The sequence below is a fragment of the Anomaloglossus baeobatrachus genome, chromosome 1 (genome assembly GCF_048569485.1).
Source record: "Anomaloglossus baeobatrachus isolate aAnoBae1 chromosome 1, aAnoBae1.hap1, whole genome shotgun sequence".
NCBI classification, from domain to species: Eukaryota; Metazoa; Chordata; class Amphibia; order Anura; family Aromobatidae; genus Anomaloglossus; species Anomaloglossus baeobatrachus.
Window position 1 is genome coordinate 132,460,592 of NC_134353.1, and position 18,189 is coordinate 132,478,780.

Sequence of the window (18,189 nt, forward strand, 5' to 3'; positions counted from 1 at the left end):
CCAGCCTATAGTGTGACTGAACAGCTTTGCAGACTCAGCCATCTCTGTTCCACCATACTGTGCAGGGCGGGTGGATACTTGAGAGCTGGGAGAAAGCAATTGCAATTGTGGTGATAACTCAGAACACTGTTTTTTGGATGTTGAAGTTGAGGTGGAGGAGAGGACACTTGCGATCCATTCAAGCATGTTCTTTTTTGTGCATCATCTACCTTTGTTACAGTAGTTCTGTTCCGTAAAAAAGGGAGCCCATCGGATTGTCCATGGAAAGTAGTAGACATCTTACTTTTGCTTTCTTCAGCAGATGTTACTGTAGCTGTACCACCTCCCCCACGGACACAAACTTTTTTTCCTTTTCCAACACGCCTGTTCCCCTTTCCACCAGCATCTGTCCTTTTGCCACTCATTTTGTTTGTGACCAGATTGGACACTTAAAATGTCGTAGCAAAAATGGATAGGTGGTGTACAATGCAGAGGTGGTCTAGCTTTATTGACTGCTGAAGAACCAACACTGACTATCCCTGACAATGCAACTATGGCCCTAAAACTGGCAGCACTGTTTGCTATAAAAATAGCGTAGCAAAAATGGGCAAGAGGGTAGAATGCAGAGGTGGTGGACCTTGCTTGGCACCAGTGGGATACTAAGTTAGTATAGCAGACACTTTTTGTATGCCACTAAGTGTCAGCACTGTTTGCTATAAAAATAGCATAGCAAAAATGGGCAAGAGGGTAGAATGCAGAGGTGGTGGACCTTGCTTGGCACCAGTGGGACACTAAGTTAGTATAGCAGACACTTTTTGGATGCCGCTAAGGGGTACTTTGCACGCTTTGACATCGCTAGCCGATGATAGCGATGCCGAGCGCAATAGTACCCGCCCCCGTCGCACATGCGATATCTTGTGATAGCTGCCGTAGCGAACATTATCACTATGGCAGCTTCACATGCACTTACCTGCCCTGCGATATCGTTCTGGCTGGTGACCCGCCTCCTTCCTAAGGGGGCGGGTTGTGCGGCGTCACAGTGACGTCACGCGGCAGGCGGCCAATAGAAGCGGAGGGGCGGAGATGAGCGGTACGTAAACATCCCGCCCACCCTCTTCCTTCCTCATTGCAGGCGGGACGCAGGTAAGGAGATGTTCCTCGCTCCTGCGGCTTCATACACAGCGATGTGTGCTGCCGCAGGAATGAGGAACAACATCGTACCTGTCGCTGCAGTGAAATTATGGAAATGACTGACACTACACAGATCACCGATTTTCGACGCTTTTGCGATCATTTATCGGTGCTTTTAGGAGTTACACGTTGCGACGTCGTTACCGGCGCCGGATGTGCGTCACTTTCGTTTTGACCCCGACAATATCGCAGTAGCGATGTCGAAACGTGCAAAGTACCCCTTAGTGTCAGCACTGTTTGCTATAAAAATAGCGTAGCAAAAATGGCCAGGAGTGTGGAATGCAGAGGTGGTGGACCTTGCTTGGCACCAGTGGGACACTAAGTTAGTATAGCAGGCACTTTTTGTATGCCACTAAGTGTCAGCACTGTTTGCTATAAAAATAGCGTAGCAAAAATGGGCAGGAGGGTAGAATGCACTGGTGCTGTAGGTAGCACGACAGCAAAGGAAACCTCAGTTTCTATCCCTGCCAATGAAAAAATGCAGCAAGGACTTGCCAGAGCTGATGTAGCCAGATGCTGTTATCTAAAGCCCTGCACAGTGTTTGCACGGACCGGCCTAGCAACAATGCCTGAAAAGGGCTTAAGGCCCCATCACACTAAGCAACATCGCTAGCAACATCGCTGCTGATGGACAACTTTTGTGACGTAACAGCGATGTTGCTAGTGATGTTGCTGTGTGTGACATCCAGCAACAACCTGGCCCCTGCTGAGAGGTCGCTGGTTGTTGCTGAATGGCCTGGACCATTTTTTAGTTGTTGCTGTCCCGCTGTGCAGCACACATCGCTGTGTGTGACAGCAAGACAGCAACAACTGAATTTGCAGGGAGCAGGAGCCGGCTTCTGCGGACACTGGTAACCACGGTAAACATCGGGTAACCAAGAAACCCTGTCCTTGGTTACCCGATATTTACCTTCGTTACCAGCCTCCGCCGCTCTCACACTGTCAGTGCCGGCTCCTGCTCCCTGCACGTGTAGCAGAGTACACATCGGGTAATTAACCCGATGTGTACTATGGCTAGGAGAGCGGGGAGCCAGCGCTAAGAATGTGCGCTGCTCCTTGCTCTCTGCACGTGTAGCTGCAGTACACATTGGGTAATTAACCCGATGTGTGCTGTAGCTAGGAGAGCAGGGAGCCAGCGCTAAGCAGTGTGCGCTGCTCCCTGCTCTCTGCACGTGTAGCTGCATTACACATCAGGTAATTAACCCGATGTGTACTGTAGCTAAGAGCAGGGAGCCGGCGCTAAGCGGCGTGCGCTGGTAACCAAGGTAAATATCGGGTTGGTTACCCGATATTTACGTTAGTTACCAAGCGCAGCATGCTTCCACGCGTCGCTGCTGGCTGAGGGCTGGTCACTGGTTGCTGGTGACAGCTCACCAGCGCTCTAGCGATCCCTGCCAGGTCAGGTTGCTGGTGGGATCGCTGGAACGTCTGACTGTGTGACCTCTCACCAGCAACCTCCTAGCAACTTACCAGCGATCCCTATCAGGTTGTATCGTTGTTGGGATCGCTGGTAAGTTGTTTAGTGTGACGGTACCTTTAAATTACAAGGAGTCCCTAATCCCTAAAGCAATGTGTAGATTGCACTGTATGGCTATAGCGCACACAGCAGCAGCAGCAGCGGGTGCGGTGACTGTCACCCACCTGCAGCAGAGAGATACTGGCGGCGATAGAGCAAAGACATGTGACATGCACAGCCTATGACACATGCCCTTCCTTGTCTCGCAAAAATCCACTTTCCAGTGTGTGTGTCTGTGATTTGCTGATAGCCTGGCCCGCCCCACTGTACGCATGGTTAGGGAAAAAAAATGGCGATCGGCTTTCTTTCAGCACTCATCAGCAGCACTGATCTAAACCCCATCCCCCTCGCACACTATACGCTGAATTTTGATAATAACGTGATTCACAGTGACTCACACTACTACAGTGAAAATCCAGCTAGTAACTAGCGAGGCTTTTTGTTGATCGAACCGTTCTCGAACATAACTCGAACTTCCGAACTTTTATCAAATCGTTCGAGTTCGTCGAACGATTCGAACCCCCCCAAAATCACTCTAACATGAAATTGGCAAACCTCGAACCTCGAACATCGCTCATCTCTAATCATGATGCTCCGGCTGTCACTAAAACCCATTCCCACCCTGTGATGACATGATGGAATGACACGCTCCCCACTGGTGCATGTTAAATCCTGCTATGAGAGATTGACAGCGGGATTTAACTGGTTAACAGCCAAGGGCGGATCTCCAATCCACCTGATGCTGCTAGAGTCACATGTCAGCTGATCAAATAAGACCTTTGCAACCTTTTTTTTTGTGCAAAACATACCGATGGGATTGGTTACAGAATAATTTTCTAGCTACTGAAATTTCTATTGGCGCCATATTCCAGAGGTGGAAAACATAATTTCACAATAAACCGGCCACAATCAGGTGCTCCACTGCAAGATTTCTAACAGAGGAGTGAAAAGTTTTATCTGCAAGGTTGTCCAAGAGCTAAGAACCACCTGTGGAGAGCTACTGAAAATGCCCCTTACACACTGAGACTTTCTAGCGATTTCACCAGCGATCCCACCAGCGATCCCAACCTTGCAAGACTCCAATGCTGAACAAAATGCAAGTTCAAGTGCATTCAAAGTTTGCTCAACAACATTTAGACAAACCTGTGAAATACTGGAAAAATATGGTCTGGTCAGAGAAGACCAAAGTTGAATTCTTTGAATGGCATAATGCACACCATGTTTGAAGGCTGAAAGGCACTACATACCACCCCCAAAAATGCCATGCCAACAGTAAAGTTTGGAGGCGGGAACATCATGGGGTGGGGCTGCTTTTAGCATATGACGCTGGCAAACTTCATATAATTGAAGGAAGAATAAATGGACAAATGTACAAAGACATTCTTGGTAAAAATATTCTGCCATCCACCAGGATGATGAAGGTGAAACAAGGGTGGACTTTTCAACACGACAATGATCCTAAACACACAGCCAGGGAAGCTCTCAATTGTTTTCAAAGAAAGATAATAAAACATGTAGACGGCCCAGCCAATCACTTGATGTGAATCCAATAGAAAATGTCTGGAAGGAACTAAAGCTCAGAGTTCATATAAGGAGACTATGGAACCTTCAGGATGTAAAGAATGTTTGTGTGGAAGATAGGGCCAAAATCAGACCTGAGCAATGCATGTGACTAGTTTTTCCATACAGGAGTCATTGTGAAGCTGTTATCACCATCAAATGCTTTAGTACAAAGTAATAAATACATTTCATTAAATGTGTTCAATACTCTTTCCCTGTGTCATTTCTCATTATGATACATAACTTCATTCATGGGCATCTAGGATTTCATTTTTGCCTTTGTGGATTGGATGGGTTGTTACCAACAGCTGGAGTTCATGTCAATGCCAACTTTCGAAATATATTTACTGAGAAAATTGGTGATGTGTTCAATACTTATTTTACTTGCTGTATGTATAGACCTTATGTAATAACTAGAGATGAGCAAACCTTTGGAAATTTGGTTCAGCAGGTACAGTCAAACCTTAAAAAAGTTTGGTTTTTGATCCCGAATTGATCCGAACTTCAATGGAAGTCAGTAATTGGGCGTTTCATGGTTCCACCCACATGCTTCCAGCCATATGCAGAACACTTCCGGGGGAGGGTGGGGAGAGTTTTTCAAATTTTTGTTTTTTTTTGTTTTGTGTGTGTGCACACTAGATCTGATCATGCTGATTTTACCCGTATTAGAGGACAAAAAGGAGAAAATGACCAAACGTCCAATGTGTGAAAACAAATTTTTTTTATTGATCAGTGCAAAAAGGTGGACATACAGATAAAAGATTTATTAAAAACCACACAACAACCAGGAAAGACCAGCAGTGTGACGATTACAGATGTAAATCCCCAGACTAATACAGGCACCATATGTATACTGGCAATCAGCAATAGTTGATATAATAAATATGAAATAGAATATTAGTGGGTTAATAGTATGGAAAGATGTGCCCAAAAATGTAATCATATGGTATAGGTTATTCAAGAAATATTCTCATGACACAGAATATTACTGACTGCTCCTTATTAAGCATATATTAACTATATTAACTATATAGCAGCCAGTCATGCATCAATGAGAAAAGGGGGTAAAGAGCCACATGAAAAAGACCCACCTTTTCAAAAGTAATAACTGATTCCCTAAATAGGAGTTAAAAAGGTGCCGGTATAGTCAAATATGGGGCCACGTGGAAAGATAAGCATGATCTGTTGCATAGAATATATAGACGGAATCATCATAAGATAAGAGGGAGTAATAATGGAGAAGGGGTTTTATGCCGTGCTATTCACCAGGCACAAGGACGAGAAGATATTCAATGTTCTTTTATATTATGTTCCAACTATTGCTGATTGCCAGTATACATATGGTGCCTGTATTAGGCCCGTTTCACACGTCAGTGAAAAACACTGACGTTTTTCACTGGCGTGTAAAACACGCACATGTCCCTCCGTGTGCCGTGAATCACGGCACACGTGGGTTGTCTAAGTGCAATGCGGGCTCCGTTCTCCGTGGCCCGTGATTGCACTTAGAGATTAACTCACCTGTGCGCGCTCCCGCTCTCCATGGTGCTGATCGCTCCCGCGGTGCAGCATCCGGCCGGCGCTGACCTTTGCAGCAGCTGCTTCCGGGTCGGCTGTGTCGTGCATCATGAATATGCGTGACAATAATGAGCCGGCTCAGAAGCAACAAGCTGCCCGGGCTGCAGAGAGCGTCGCTGGAGCCGGGTGAGGAAAAATGATTTTTATTTTAAAAGCACGTTTTTTTCTGGCACGTGTTTCACGGACCACACCACTGCGTGGTCAGTGGGACATCAGTGATGCCAGAAAAAAATGGACATGTCTCCGTGCGGCAATCACGGACACGCGGGTACGCCGCACGGAGACACGTGCAGTGAAAAATCACTGACGTGTGAGCAGACCCATTCATTATAATGGGTCTGCGTATGTCAGTGATTCTGGTACGTAGAAAAAAAAGCACAAACGTCCCAAAATCACTGACGTGTGAAACAGGCCTAAGTCTGGGGATTTACATCTGTAATCGTAATCGTCACACTGCTGGTCTTTCCTGGTTGTTGTGTGGTTTTTAATAAATCTTTTATCTGTATGTCCACCTTTTTGCACTGATCAATAAAAAAAATTTGTTTTCACACATTGGACGTTTGGTCGTTTTCTCTTTTTCGTCCTCCAATGCCATTGTTATGCGACTTGTCCATTATTGATATGTAGTCATGGTTGCCGTTAATCACAGAATTATACGTTTGATATAATCTACCATTTGGTCAATATGCAACCTTCTCTCCTGTGCATTTCTTTTGTTTATAACTGATTTTACCCGCAGTGCGAGCTGTTCAAACACTGCAGACAGCTCACACAGGGCTGAGCATCACTCATACCCAACCACAGCGCTGCTCGCTTCGGTGGTTTCCACTCGTAACTCACCCGAACTTCGAACTTTGTTGTTTTGCAAGTTGATTTCTGAACCCAAACTTCGAACCTCAGGTTTCCTCATCTCTAGTAATAACCAGGTATGTATTTTTTTTCCTTTTTGAAGCTGATGATTTTGCTTTGTGAAATTCTTTAAATGTAGGTAGTCAAGAAAAATTAGTAATATATTTAGATCTAAATACCTCTTAGCGGAAACCCGCTGATCTCCTTCCATTACGTGGCTGAAAAGAAAAAAAAATTGGATAATGAGTGCTACAGATTACAAGGAAAACTAATAGGCAGGTAATATGCTTATGATATAGCTTTTCTTAATGAGCAATTATATTTTTAGAACCTCACGCCACTGACTCTGTCATGTGATGTAGGAAAGAAATTAGATTTTTTTATATGGTCTTGAATAGGTGTCTTAAATCTAATGGGGTGTTAGGGGCATACTATTAGCTCAGAAGAAAGGTAAGGGGCACCAAGGTTTGGGACGTACAGTAACTTCAAATAACAAAAAAAGTATTTTCATCCCAACATAAAAAATATAACCAAAAGTATACCACACAGTTGAGGAGATATATATATATATATATATAATTTTACTGCCCAAACAACATATTGATGTGTGAAACATTTTCTTTGGCATATATTTGAAAAATACATAATATATAATATAAATATATAATGTAGCCCACAATCATGGTGAACCTAACCTACAGACTGCTATACACATAAGAAGTTGGAAAGCATTGACAGATATAACATGTACTGTATAGGGGTCTCACAACAGGCCTCTTATGACTTATCTGCGGACAGAAAATTTGGGCATATTGGACCTTATGATTTATTCTTTTTGCCAGATAAAACTGTTGCCAGATGGGTCTGACTGATTTTGCTATTGCAATAAACATTCATTCTTGCCCAAGTGCATGTTAATGGAGGAGCTGACAGCTACCTCATGTCAATGGTAAGGATTAGGATCCAGGAAAATAGATTGGCAATAGCAGGATATCCCACTACTACATTGCCATTGGAGGCGGAAAGCGTTATTACTGATCTATTTTCCTGGAGCATTTCCCGTTTTGGTCCCCACTGGAAGATTTTCCTGCAGCACATTGGAGAAGTAGCATTCTGCTCAGCCAGTTTCCTGGAATGGCTTTTTGATTTGCTTAACGAGTAACCGACTTAACGAGAATTTTGCGTAAAAAGCAAAGCTTTCTGTAAATGAATAACCCGCTTTACGAGAAAGCTTTGCTGTACGAGCGAAATCCTCACTGCACACACTTCCGGTTCCATACATCCACCGCGCTCTGACCCGCACTTGCAGTCCACACAAACACACACATGTATGCACAAACACACACAAACACACACGCATGCACACACATACAGTATTATGCTCACCTTACCTTCCGTTCCACCGCCGGTCTCATGGTTCTTGTAGTTCCCGAGTACATCGCGACGTTCTCACGGCGAACTACAAGACCCAGGAGGCCGGCGATGGAACGGAAGGTAAGGTGAGCATATAATATAACATAATATGTGTCCTTTCATTTCATCGCCGGCCTCCTGGTTCCTGTAGTTCGCCGCTGCGCTCCAGTCCACGCTGTGTATCGGCATCCATAGCGACGAGGGAGGAACTTCCTGTCGCCGCTACTGAAAGGCAGCTGGCCAATCAGAGGCAAGCGGCTCTGCCTTTGACGTCAGCGCTCTGGCCAGGAAGTTCCTCCCTTGTCGTTATGGTAACGCCATACACAACCCGGCCCCGTACCAGAGAACAGCAAGTCCCAGGAGACCGGCGATGGAACGGAAGGTAAGGTAAGCATATAATATGTGCGTGTGCGTGCTTGAGTGAGTGTTTGTGTGTTTGTGTGAGTTTGTGTGTGTTTGTACGTGTTTGTGTGAGTTTGTACGTGTGTGGAATGACAGAATAGGGGACCAGGATGGGAAATTTAACACATTGTGGAACGAATCGTTTGCATTGCAATGAGTTCCTATGGGAAATCTTGCTTTGCCTAACGAGTAACTTGGTTAACAAGCACAGTCCCAGAACGGATTGTTCTCACTAAGCAAGGTTCCACTGTATATACAAGGTGGCCATAAAATAACCTAAGGTGTTTGGAGCCGTGTGCAGACAGACCCAGTCGACAGAATTGGCTGAACATTGGTATGTATGCTATTCAAGGCATGGGGAAATGGAAGACACCTTAAAAATTTATTTATACTAAAACTCCCCACCAGGTGAAAAAGTGGCACTGTACAGTGAGCGCGCCTTGCAATTCAGTCTGCAAGATTCCTGTCTGCTTGCCGGATCGTGCGCTGTTAGTGCAGTTGTTTTATGAGAATGCCAGAAATGCTACAGCTGCACTGAGAGCCTTTTGTTGTATGAAAGACCTTCACACACGTAGCGGTCCAATGGCTGTCATTTCACTGAGACAGATGATGTCACTTTTTGAGGTAAGAGGGTTACTAAGTGTTTTATCCAGGGCGCAGAGGGCCACTGCTGTCGTGGAACAGGGCACGAACAACCCTGCCGGGAACAGCAGTGCACGCGATGTTTCCAGGCAATTGGGGATCCTGTACAGCAAAGTGCGAAAAATTCTCCGAAAGGTCTTGCGGGCATACCCGTACAAAGTTAGCCATCATCAACAACTTCTTCCTCATGACAATGATATCCGCATAACAATTGCATTCATGCTTCTGCCGAGAGTGGAAGTGGATGGCAATTGGCCATGGAATGTTCTGTGGTGCGCCGAAGCACATTTTTACCTGAACGACACGGTGAACACACAAAACTGTCGCATATGAGCTACCAAACATCCGCATGTGGTCAATGGGGTTCCGCTGCTTTGCTTTAACCGTTTGGTTTGGCTTCACCTCATCATTCATCCTCAGACCGTATTTTAAGAAAAAATTATTTGATATCATAATCAACAAATATTTGTAAAATTTTTTGCTTAAAAAGATAAATAAAACAATAAATAAATATATAAATAACATACCCTGAACAAAAAGTAGCCTCTGCTTAAAACGCCTCCTGGTCCCTGCACCTCCTCCTCGAATTAAAAAGAAATATTACATCAAATTAAATACATATATTTGTTTATACTTTCTAAGTATCAGGTTGATAGTATTTGATTTAGGGTACCTTCACACTTAGCGATGCAACAGCGATCCGACCAGCGATCTGACCTGGTCAGGATCGCTGCTGCATCGCTACATGGTCGCTGGTGAGCTGTCAAACAGGCAGATCTCACCAGCGACCAGTGAACAGCCCCCAGCCAGCAGCGACGTGCAAGCGACGCTGCGCTTGCACAGAGCCGGCGTCTGGAAGCTGCGGACACTGGTAACTAAGGTAAACATCGGGTATGGTTACCCGATGTTTACATTAGTTACCAGTGTGAGCAGGGAGCAGGGAGCCGCGCACACTGAGCGCTGGCTCCTTGCTCTCCTAGCTACAGTACACATCGGATTAATTAACCCGATGTGTAATGCAGCTACATGTGCAGAGAGCAGGGAGCCGCGCACACTGCTTAGCGCTGGCTCCTTGCTCTCCTAGCTGCTGTACACATCGGGTTAATTAACCCGATGTGTACAGCAGCTACATGTGCAGAGAGCCGGAGCCGGCAGCACAGGCAGCGTGAGAGCTGCAGAGGCTGGTAACTAAGGTAAATATCGGGTAACCACCTTGGTTACCCGATGTTTATCTTGGATACAGCTTATCTCAGCTGTCAGACGCCGGCTCCTGCTCCCTGCTCGCTTCATTTGTCGCTCTCTTGCTGTCACACACAGCGATCTGTGTGTCACAGCAGGAGAGCGGCTTTGAAGAAAACGAACCAGGGCTGTGTGTAACGAGCAGCGATCTCGCAGCAGGGGCCAGATCGCTGCTCAGTGTCACACACAGCGAGATCGCTAATGAGGTCACTGCTGCGTCACAAAAAGCGTGACTCAGCAGCGATCTCGGCAGTGAGCTCGCTGTGTGTGAAGCACCCCTTACTCCTATGCATATCAGCTGTTAGATTGGCCGGTATACCGTGCAGCCATGCAATTCTCAAATTCAATGGGCAAGAAAAGACAGTCATGTTTTATGACAATGTACAATCTGAAAACATTAAGAAAGCATCATTTAGATGCACGGAGACGCAATGCACATGTGCAACACCGACCCATTATTATGGCAATGAGATCAAATCAACTTTAATAGACGGCATATTAAATATTTCGAGGGTGAGTTTTGTGTTCGGTCTGTTTTCTGGTTTTAGAGTATACAGACACGTGCAAGTTGAATTATGTGGTTCCATTGATATAGGACGACTGTCAACTCAGCAATGCCAATCCCGACCCCGTGTCATCTCAATGGTGTATTGCTCAAGCAAAAGAAATGGGGGAAATCAATCCTGCCAGATGGTTTATGGATCACAATAAGCACCTTCATATATTTAACATTAGTGTAAATAATGTGCAATATCCAAATAACTTTTTGTGAAGTAAAATAGTTTTTTTTATTCATCCCAATATACATCATTGTCATCAATATTCAAGATAAGATATTCAGGTTTACACAATATGGTTACATTGCAGTACAATCTAACACATTCCATATTTTCCTAACTTGGCTGCAATTTAATAGGTAAGAAAGTTAAAAAATAAATGTAAAACATTACAGCAAAAAGGCCATGAAGCCACATGGTGTAAATACTGCACATCTAGTGAAGAAAATCTCCTGCATTGAAAGAGAATCAGTCACCAGGTTTTTGGAACCTCATCTGAGATCTGCAAGAGGTTGGGGCATTAAAAACATTAAAAATGCTGCTTCAAAATTGCATACAAAAGCATCAGGTAAAGGGAAAAATGGAATAATCACAGAAAATTGTTATATTATATTTTGGCACAGAAAACGTGTAGATAAAGAGCAGCAGAAAAAGGAGCAGGAGAAAAACAGCAGCATTAATGTTATGTCTGAACACGGCCTTAGCATGCTGCAATGTGATGTGCGAGCACAGCTTGAAAAGTCACGCAAAATAAAGAAATGTTTTCATTATGCTGCTGAAATCAGCTCATTCCCTTGGTAACATTTTTTTTTTTACTGTGTTGTGATAAATACATTGCCCAGGTACAGATGAAACCAGACGTTTACATGCACTATCTAAAAAGACTCATCTGCATGTTATTCTCACTATCTGACATGAAAGTAGAATAAACTTTTCCTGTTTTAGGTCAATTAGGAACCAAAATTATTTATATTTGCCAAATGCCAGAATAATGAGAGAGAATATTTTAAGGCATTTTTATTACTTTCTGCAAAGTCAAAAGTTTACATACACTAAAAGTACTGTGCCTTTAAATAATATGGAGATGGGTTCTATGTACCAGAGATGAACGTGCTTTGGTCAGACATGTGCTTATCAACTCAAGAACAAAAGCAAAAGACCTTGTGAAGATGCTGGCAGAAGCTGGTAAGATTGTGTCATTATCCACAGTGAAACGAGTACTGTATCAATATGGGCTGAAAGGCGACTCTGCCAGGAAGAAGTCAATACTCCAAAAGAAAAATAAAAAAGTCAGATTAATGTTTGCAAATGCACACAAGAACAAAGACTTTAATTTTTTGAGACATGTCCTGTGGTCTGACAAAACAAACAAAGGAATTATTTGGCCATAATGACCATTGTTACATTTGGAGGAAAAAGGGAGAAACCTAAGAACACCAAGCCAACTGTGAAACACGAGGGTGGCAGCATCATGTTGTGGGATTGTTTTGCTGCAGGCGGGACTGGTTCACTTCACAAAATAGATGGCATCATGAGGAAAGGAGATTATGTGACAATTCTGAAGCAACATCTCAAGACATCAGCCAGGAACTAAAGCTTGGGATGAGATGGGTCTTACAAATGGACAATGATTCAAAGCATACTGCCAAACTGGCTTCAAAGTGGCTTAAGGATAAAAAAAGTCAATGTTTTGGAGTGGCCATCACAAAACCCTGATCTCAATCCTCTTGAAAATTTATGGGCAAAGCTGTAAATGCATTTGCAAGCAAGGCACCCTACAAACATAGCTCAGTTACACCAGTTCTTTCAGGAGGAATGGGCCCAAATTCCTACCAACTATTGCGAGAAACTTGTGGAAGGATATCCAAAACGTTTCAGCCAAGTCATACAGTTTAAAGGCAATGGTACCAAATACTAATGAAATGTATGTAAACGTTTGACTAAAAATGCCTTAAACATTCTCTCCCTCATTATTCTGGCATTTGGCAAATTATAAATAATTTTGGTTCCCAACTGACCTAAAACGGGGAAAGGTTTATTCTAAATTTCACATCAGCTAGTGGGAAAATCATGTAGATTTGTCTTTTTAGATAGTGTATGTACAGACTTATGAATCTTTACAGCTTGAACACTGAGTATTTTGTGGATTCTCTGGTGACGGCTCTTGGAACGGTAAGCACGTGACTGCAACTGTGCGATGTGCATACATGCAGTCATGTGCCGACTAGACATGCATGATCTTGCGCATTGAAAGTGAACTTTGTTAGACTGGATATAGACTAGTTGGAATGTGGTCAGCAATATGTAAATCACATACTTGTAGTCACATGACCACCCACTCCTGGCACCAGTATCGGAGAATGCTCACAGTGCACAGTATGCTCACTGTGAGGATTCACAAGTCTGCAGTCACATAGAGTAACTGAAGACTTAAGGTGGCTTTACACACTGCAACATCGCAAATGACATCGCTGTAACGTCACCGGTTTTGTGACGTAATAGCGACCTCCCCAGCGACATTGCAGTGTGTGAAACACATCAGCGACCTGACCCCTGCTGTGAAGTTGCTGATCGCTACAAATCGTTCAGGACCATTCTTTGGTCCTTTGTTTCCCGCTGTGCAGCATGATCGCTAGAAAGTCTCAGTGTGTAAAGGGGCCTTTATATCTCAAGTCCAGACAACCCCTTTTGCTATCAGGGAATAGAAATGATAATATATCACAATAGAAAGCCGTTTAGGGTTTGCTAAGCTAATTAAGAGCAAAGCAAGCTGTTTACACAACTGAATAAAAAACTTTTCCCTCTCCTCTAGGATCTGATCTCATGTCCCTGTATCCTTTCCATTTATCTGACCATTTAGAACAAACTAACTGAAGATAAATGGAATTAGCGCACTGTGCATTCCTAGAAACAGAGGTGTCCTACTAATTCCTACAGGGCACATCTGGTTTCTGTTTGATGTCAGTTTTTATCATTGCATGTATAACTTTTTTCCTTCCTTCTCAAAACAAATAACAAATGGAAACAAAATGGACACTATGTACCCAAATGGGGACCCTTTCCTTCAGTTTTAAATTGGAATGCAAAAGATGGTAATTCCAATTATCTGTTCTAAACAGAGTAGACAAGTGGAGAGGATGAACGGAAATGAAAAAGCCCAGTTAAATCCATTCCTCTCCCCCACGTACATGCTGGTTCATAACAATAATTGTCTCCTCAGAAAATGACTTAAATTTACAGTTGAATACATAATTTTTACTATGTAAACTTTAGATGGGCATTCTCAGTCAATCGAAGTAAAAAAAAGTATGACAGACTTATCAGACAGATGAGGATACCAGACACCAGACATTTAAATTACAATATGTTAACGTTGTAACTGTGTAACAATGCAATAATTAATGGCAAACAATGTTAAAAAGCAACAAAAAAAAATAATGTTACATACTTCAGATTTGAATCTCTTCATCCTCCTGTCATGAAGCTGAGGAACGAGTTGCAGCAAAGGATGCAGGACAGACGACTGAGAGGACATGAAGACAGACATATGAGCAACAATGGACACCTGGATGCACAGGATGTCTTCATCACCGTTACATGGACAGACCACGCTAAACAAGAACACTGAACATGTCCCATTATACCAGAAAACTCAAAAACCAGATGAGAGCTTGTGTTATGTACTTTTTTAGCATTCTTAGACAAAATGATAGTTTGACTATGGTAGTCATTGACCAGACATGTTGTTGTTTTTATGATAACCACCACTCAGAGGTTTAACGAAAAATGTCTCCAAATAGGATATTTCATATGGCAGAGACACCTTCAGGTCTCCTCAGGCACCTTTAGATCTCCTCAGGCACCTTCACTTCTCTTCAGGCACATTATGATCTCCTCAGGCACCTTCAGGTCTTCCCAGGAACCTTTACTTCTCAGGCACCTTCAGGTCTCCTCAGGTACCTTCACTTCTCCTACAGCACCTTCAGGTCTCCTCGGGCACCATGGCCTGGGGTCAACTGCTACCTCAGAAGCTTGGAATAGCTATGCTCCTGATTACATAGCAGTTTCCATTCTGATGAACCTACAAGATTATATACTGAATTTGTATTAGTTATGTTCGGTGGGGAATATCGTGCAGAATTTGCACTGAAGTCCATTTCTGAGGTAAAATTAGAAAACCTCTCAAATATATAGTACTGTGCAAAAGTTTTATGCAAGTGTCGATAAAATGCTGCAAAGTTAAAATGCTTTCAATAGTAGAATTGTTAATAGTTTATTTGTATCAATGAACAGAATGTAAATCAAATGAACATGAAAGGAATTTAAAGCAAACCAATAATATCAATTCATCTAGGTACACTTGCCCAAATTTATGGATCTTTAGGCGATTTCTTCAACAAAGGGCTGGAGAGCGGTGCACTAATGAGTGACTACAGGCAACAATGGAATATGGTGGAGGCTGCTTGCAATTTTTTGGCTGAATTTCAGCAAATGGGGTTGGGAATTTGGTCAGGCTTAATGGTGTCCTCAATGCTGAGAAATACAATCAGATACATATTGCATTGCGAAGGAGTCTGATTGGCATCAAATGTATTTTTCAGCAAAACGATGACTACAATCATATAACCAATGTCATTAGGAATTACCTTCAAGAAGAAGAAGAACAATGTGCCCTGGAAGTGAAGATATAGCCCCACAGGGCTCTGATCTCAGCATCATCAAGTCTTTTTGGATTTACACGAAGAGACAAAAGTGTCAAGGCTCAATTCCAAGGCTCGATACAGTGACCTCTGGTTGTGTGGTTGGTTTACCTCTCTGTTGGACCACACCCAGTTTTGTCTCTGTCCTATTGCTGACAGTTCTCTTATCTTTCCTTTTATTTATATTCAGGAGTGTTCACTTCCTCGTTTGGTCTTCCCTATCACATCTTGAGATGGACTATTTATACTCACCATTCATATGCATTCATTGCTGGCTATATTCTTGGATAGATGGATGTTTGGAGTCCCAGCTTTTCAGTTAGAGATAATCCTGCTGAATAATCACTATTGCTTTCCCTTGTGGTTTGTTTCTTTGTTTGTGTATTTATTTTCCCAGAATTCTTTTGTTTCTTTTACATTTGTGATTTGGGGGGGGGGGTTTCCCCATATTCCATAAGTCTTTTGAGTTCCCTCTTTTTTCCCTCCATCTTTCCTGTACCACTGTTTTTACACGTTTATAGCCATGTTTCTCACTCTGTCCGAGTGCACTTTATGTATGTTAATTGGTGTTTAATTTAGCACTTTCTTTATAGTAGAGGGTGCAGATAAGGTCACTCAGGGTCTGCCAATGTTGCATATGGGCGCCATTTCGTAATCTCAGGGTGTCAACCTTACTGGTAAGACAGGGACAAATCAAAGACAGACTTAGGGCTTCTTCTAATTGACTAGGGACTTGTTGATTACAGATATTACATCTCTCCTGGTTTGTTTATACCAATGTGAGTGGTAGGGCTCAGTCATAACAAAAAGGCTTGGCCTGAGGTTAGTTGTCTAAAATGTTTTGAACAACCTCCCTGCCAAGTCCATTCAAAAACTGTGTGCAAGTGTAAACTCGAAGCATTCATGTTGTTGTGAAGGCAAATGATCATCTCACAATATATTGATTGGATTTAGTTTTCTATCTTGTTTATTCACTTTACATTTTGATAATTGATAAGAAACTATAAACACTTCTGTTTTTGGAAGCATTCTTATCTTGCACCTACCTACATCTTTTGCACAGCACAGCATAGATTTAGAAAAAGTATAAAAATAAAACCTTGGCCAATTTAGTAAAACAAGCTCTGGCCTTTTAAGAAGGGAGACTAAAGTCATTCAATGTTGGGATCAACACTGTCTCGTAATCTTGAGAGCTGTGTGAGGCTTCCTGGCTCTAAGCTGGGAGATACCACTTTGCAGGAGGAGACTGTGTTCAATATGTAAAGGTGGAGGAGATTTGTGCACTTGTCTTAATGCTGGATGTAATGCTTTTTAGGCAACATAGGTGTCACGAGCCCTCTCTGCAGGGCATCTTGCAAACAGTTGATGTTTTTCTGCACCTTCCTGAACTACAGAGCCGGCAGTGACATGTTTCCTTTGTGCAGAGCACCTTGCATTTGGAGATGCTCTGCTATGTTTTCTCTGAGCACTAGCTTACAGGTCGTTTGACAGCACAAGATTCCATGCAGGTTCTGGGAGGTTCTTTTATGAATTACTATTGTGGCAATTACTCGGTTTCATTACTGAGCATACTCTCCCAGAACCTCATCAGTTGTACTCTCTGGTTCTGCGGTTGTGCTCTTGGCTTGAGTTTGTGTTCGATCTAAATTTTCTGACCCCGGTCCGTTGATTGACTCCTTTCTGCCCGCTCCCTGTCCTTGTCATTACCCCCTGGCTTCTGACCTTGGACTGTTGCTTGACCACGACTCTGTCTGCTCCCTGAATCTAGTATTCTCCTGGAATTCGGCCTGTGACTTGATTGCGTTTCTACTTACTCCTGTGTCCTGTCGTATCCTCCAGTTTCCTGACCCTGGCTTGTCTGACTACCCTTCTGTCTATATTATCTGTAAGTAGTGACTAGCATCACAATAGGCTTGATTATTGTATATTATAGATCAATAGGGAAGTGGAGGCTTGAAGAAAGAACCACATTCTCAGGAATGTGTATGTAGTGAGCTCAGCTAAATCTTTTAAAGGCAGCTATGTCCTCCTCCAGTGGATTAACCCTTTACATACAGTTATTTCCTCCTCTAGTGGTTTAACCATAAATTTATTTGCCATGTTTCTCCAGAAAAATGTATTAGAAAAAAAATTGATAAATTCATTAAGAAAACTATGAAGCAGGCAAAGTACTTTGTTCACCCTTAATCCTAACCATATTTAAGAAAATGGCTTCATTTACTATTTAAATGCTATAAAAAAAATAGATATTCCTTCCCTTTTATAGTTGGAACTTTACAAAGAAAGAGACTCAGATTTTGAGTTCAGTCTGATATGAAAGAAATTTCTGTAGCTCTTTTATACCGAGGAAATTCATCCCTTTTTTTCCCTTGATCTCAGAAGCGATAGGTCCTCTTTAAATAACATCTTTGCCTATAGTATTCCAATGGATGAAAAAAAGAAACTGGGTTGATTTTACTTAAATAGAGCCTGAATGAACCTACTGAGAAGATATTGGAAGCAACAACATGTGATGAGATATGAAACAGAAAATTAAAAAAAAAACAATGATAGTTTATAGCCAAAT

General features: G+C 42.8%; 1 protein-coding gene across 10 annotated transcripts in view; it reads right to left on the bottom strand.

The window, feature by feature from the left end:
- The window catches only part of NMU (neuromedin U), a 183,134-nt gene that overhangs the window by 32,889 nt on the left and 132,056 nt on the right, over nucleotides 1-18,189 (bottom strand). For 3 of the 10 annotated variants that reach the window (XM_075334250.1, XM_075334271.1, XM_075334264.1), the window contains 3 exons: nucleotides 14,372-14,446; nucleotides 9,655-9,708; nucleotides 6,850-6,888 (listed from right to left, as the gene is read on the bottom strand). In XM_075334250.1, the coding sequence (XP_075190365.1) occupies nucleotides 6,853-6,888; nucleotides 9,655-9,708; nucleotides 14,372-14,446 (165 nt within the window). In that variant the 3' untranslated portion in view covers nucleotides 6,850-6,852. The remainder of the gene's footprint in view (nucleotides 1-6,849; nucleotides 6,889-9,654; nucleotides 9,709-14,371; nucleotides 14,447-18,189) is intronic. The other 7 variants (XM_075334284.1, XM_075334297.1, XM_075334312.1 and 4 more) reach the window with 3 other exon arrangements.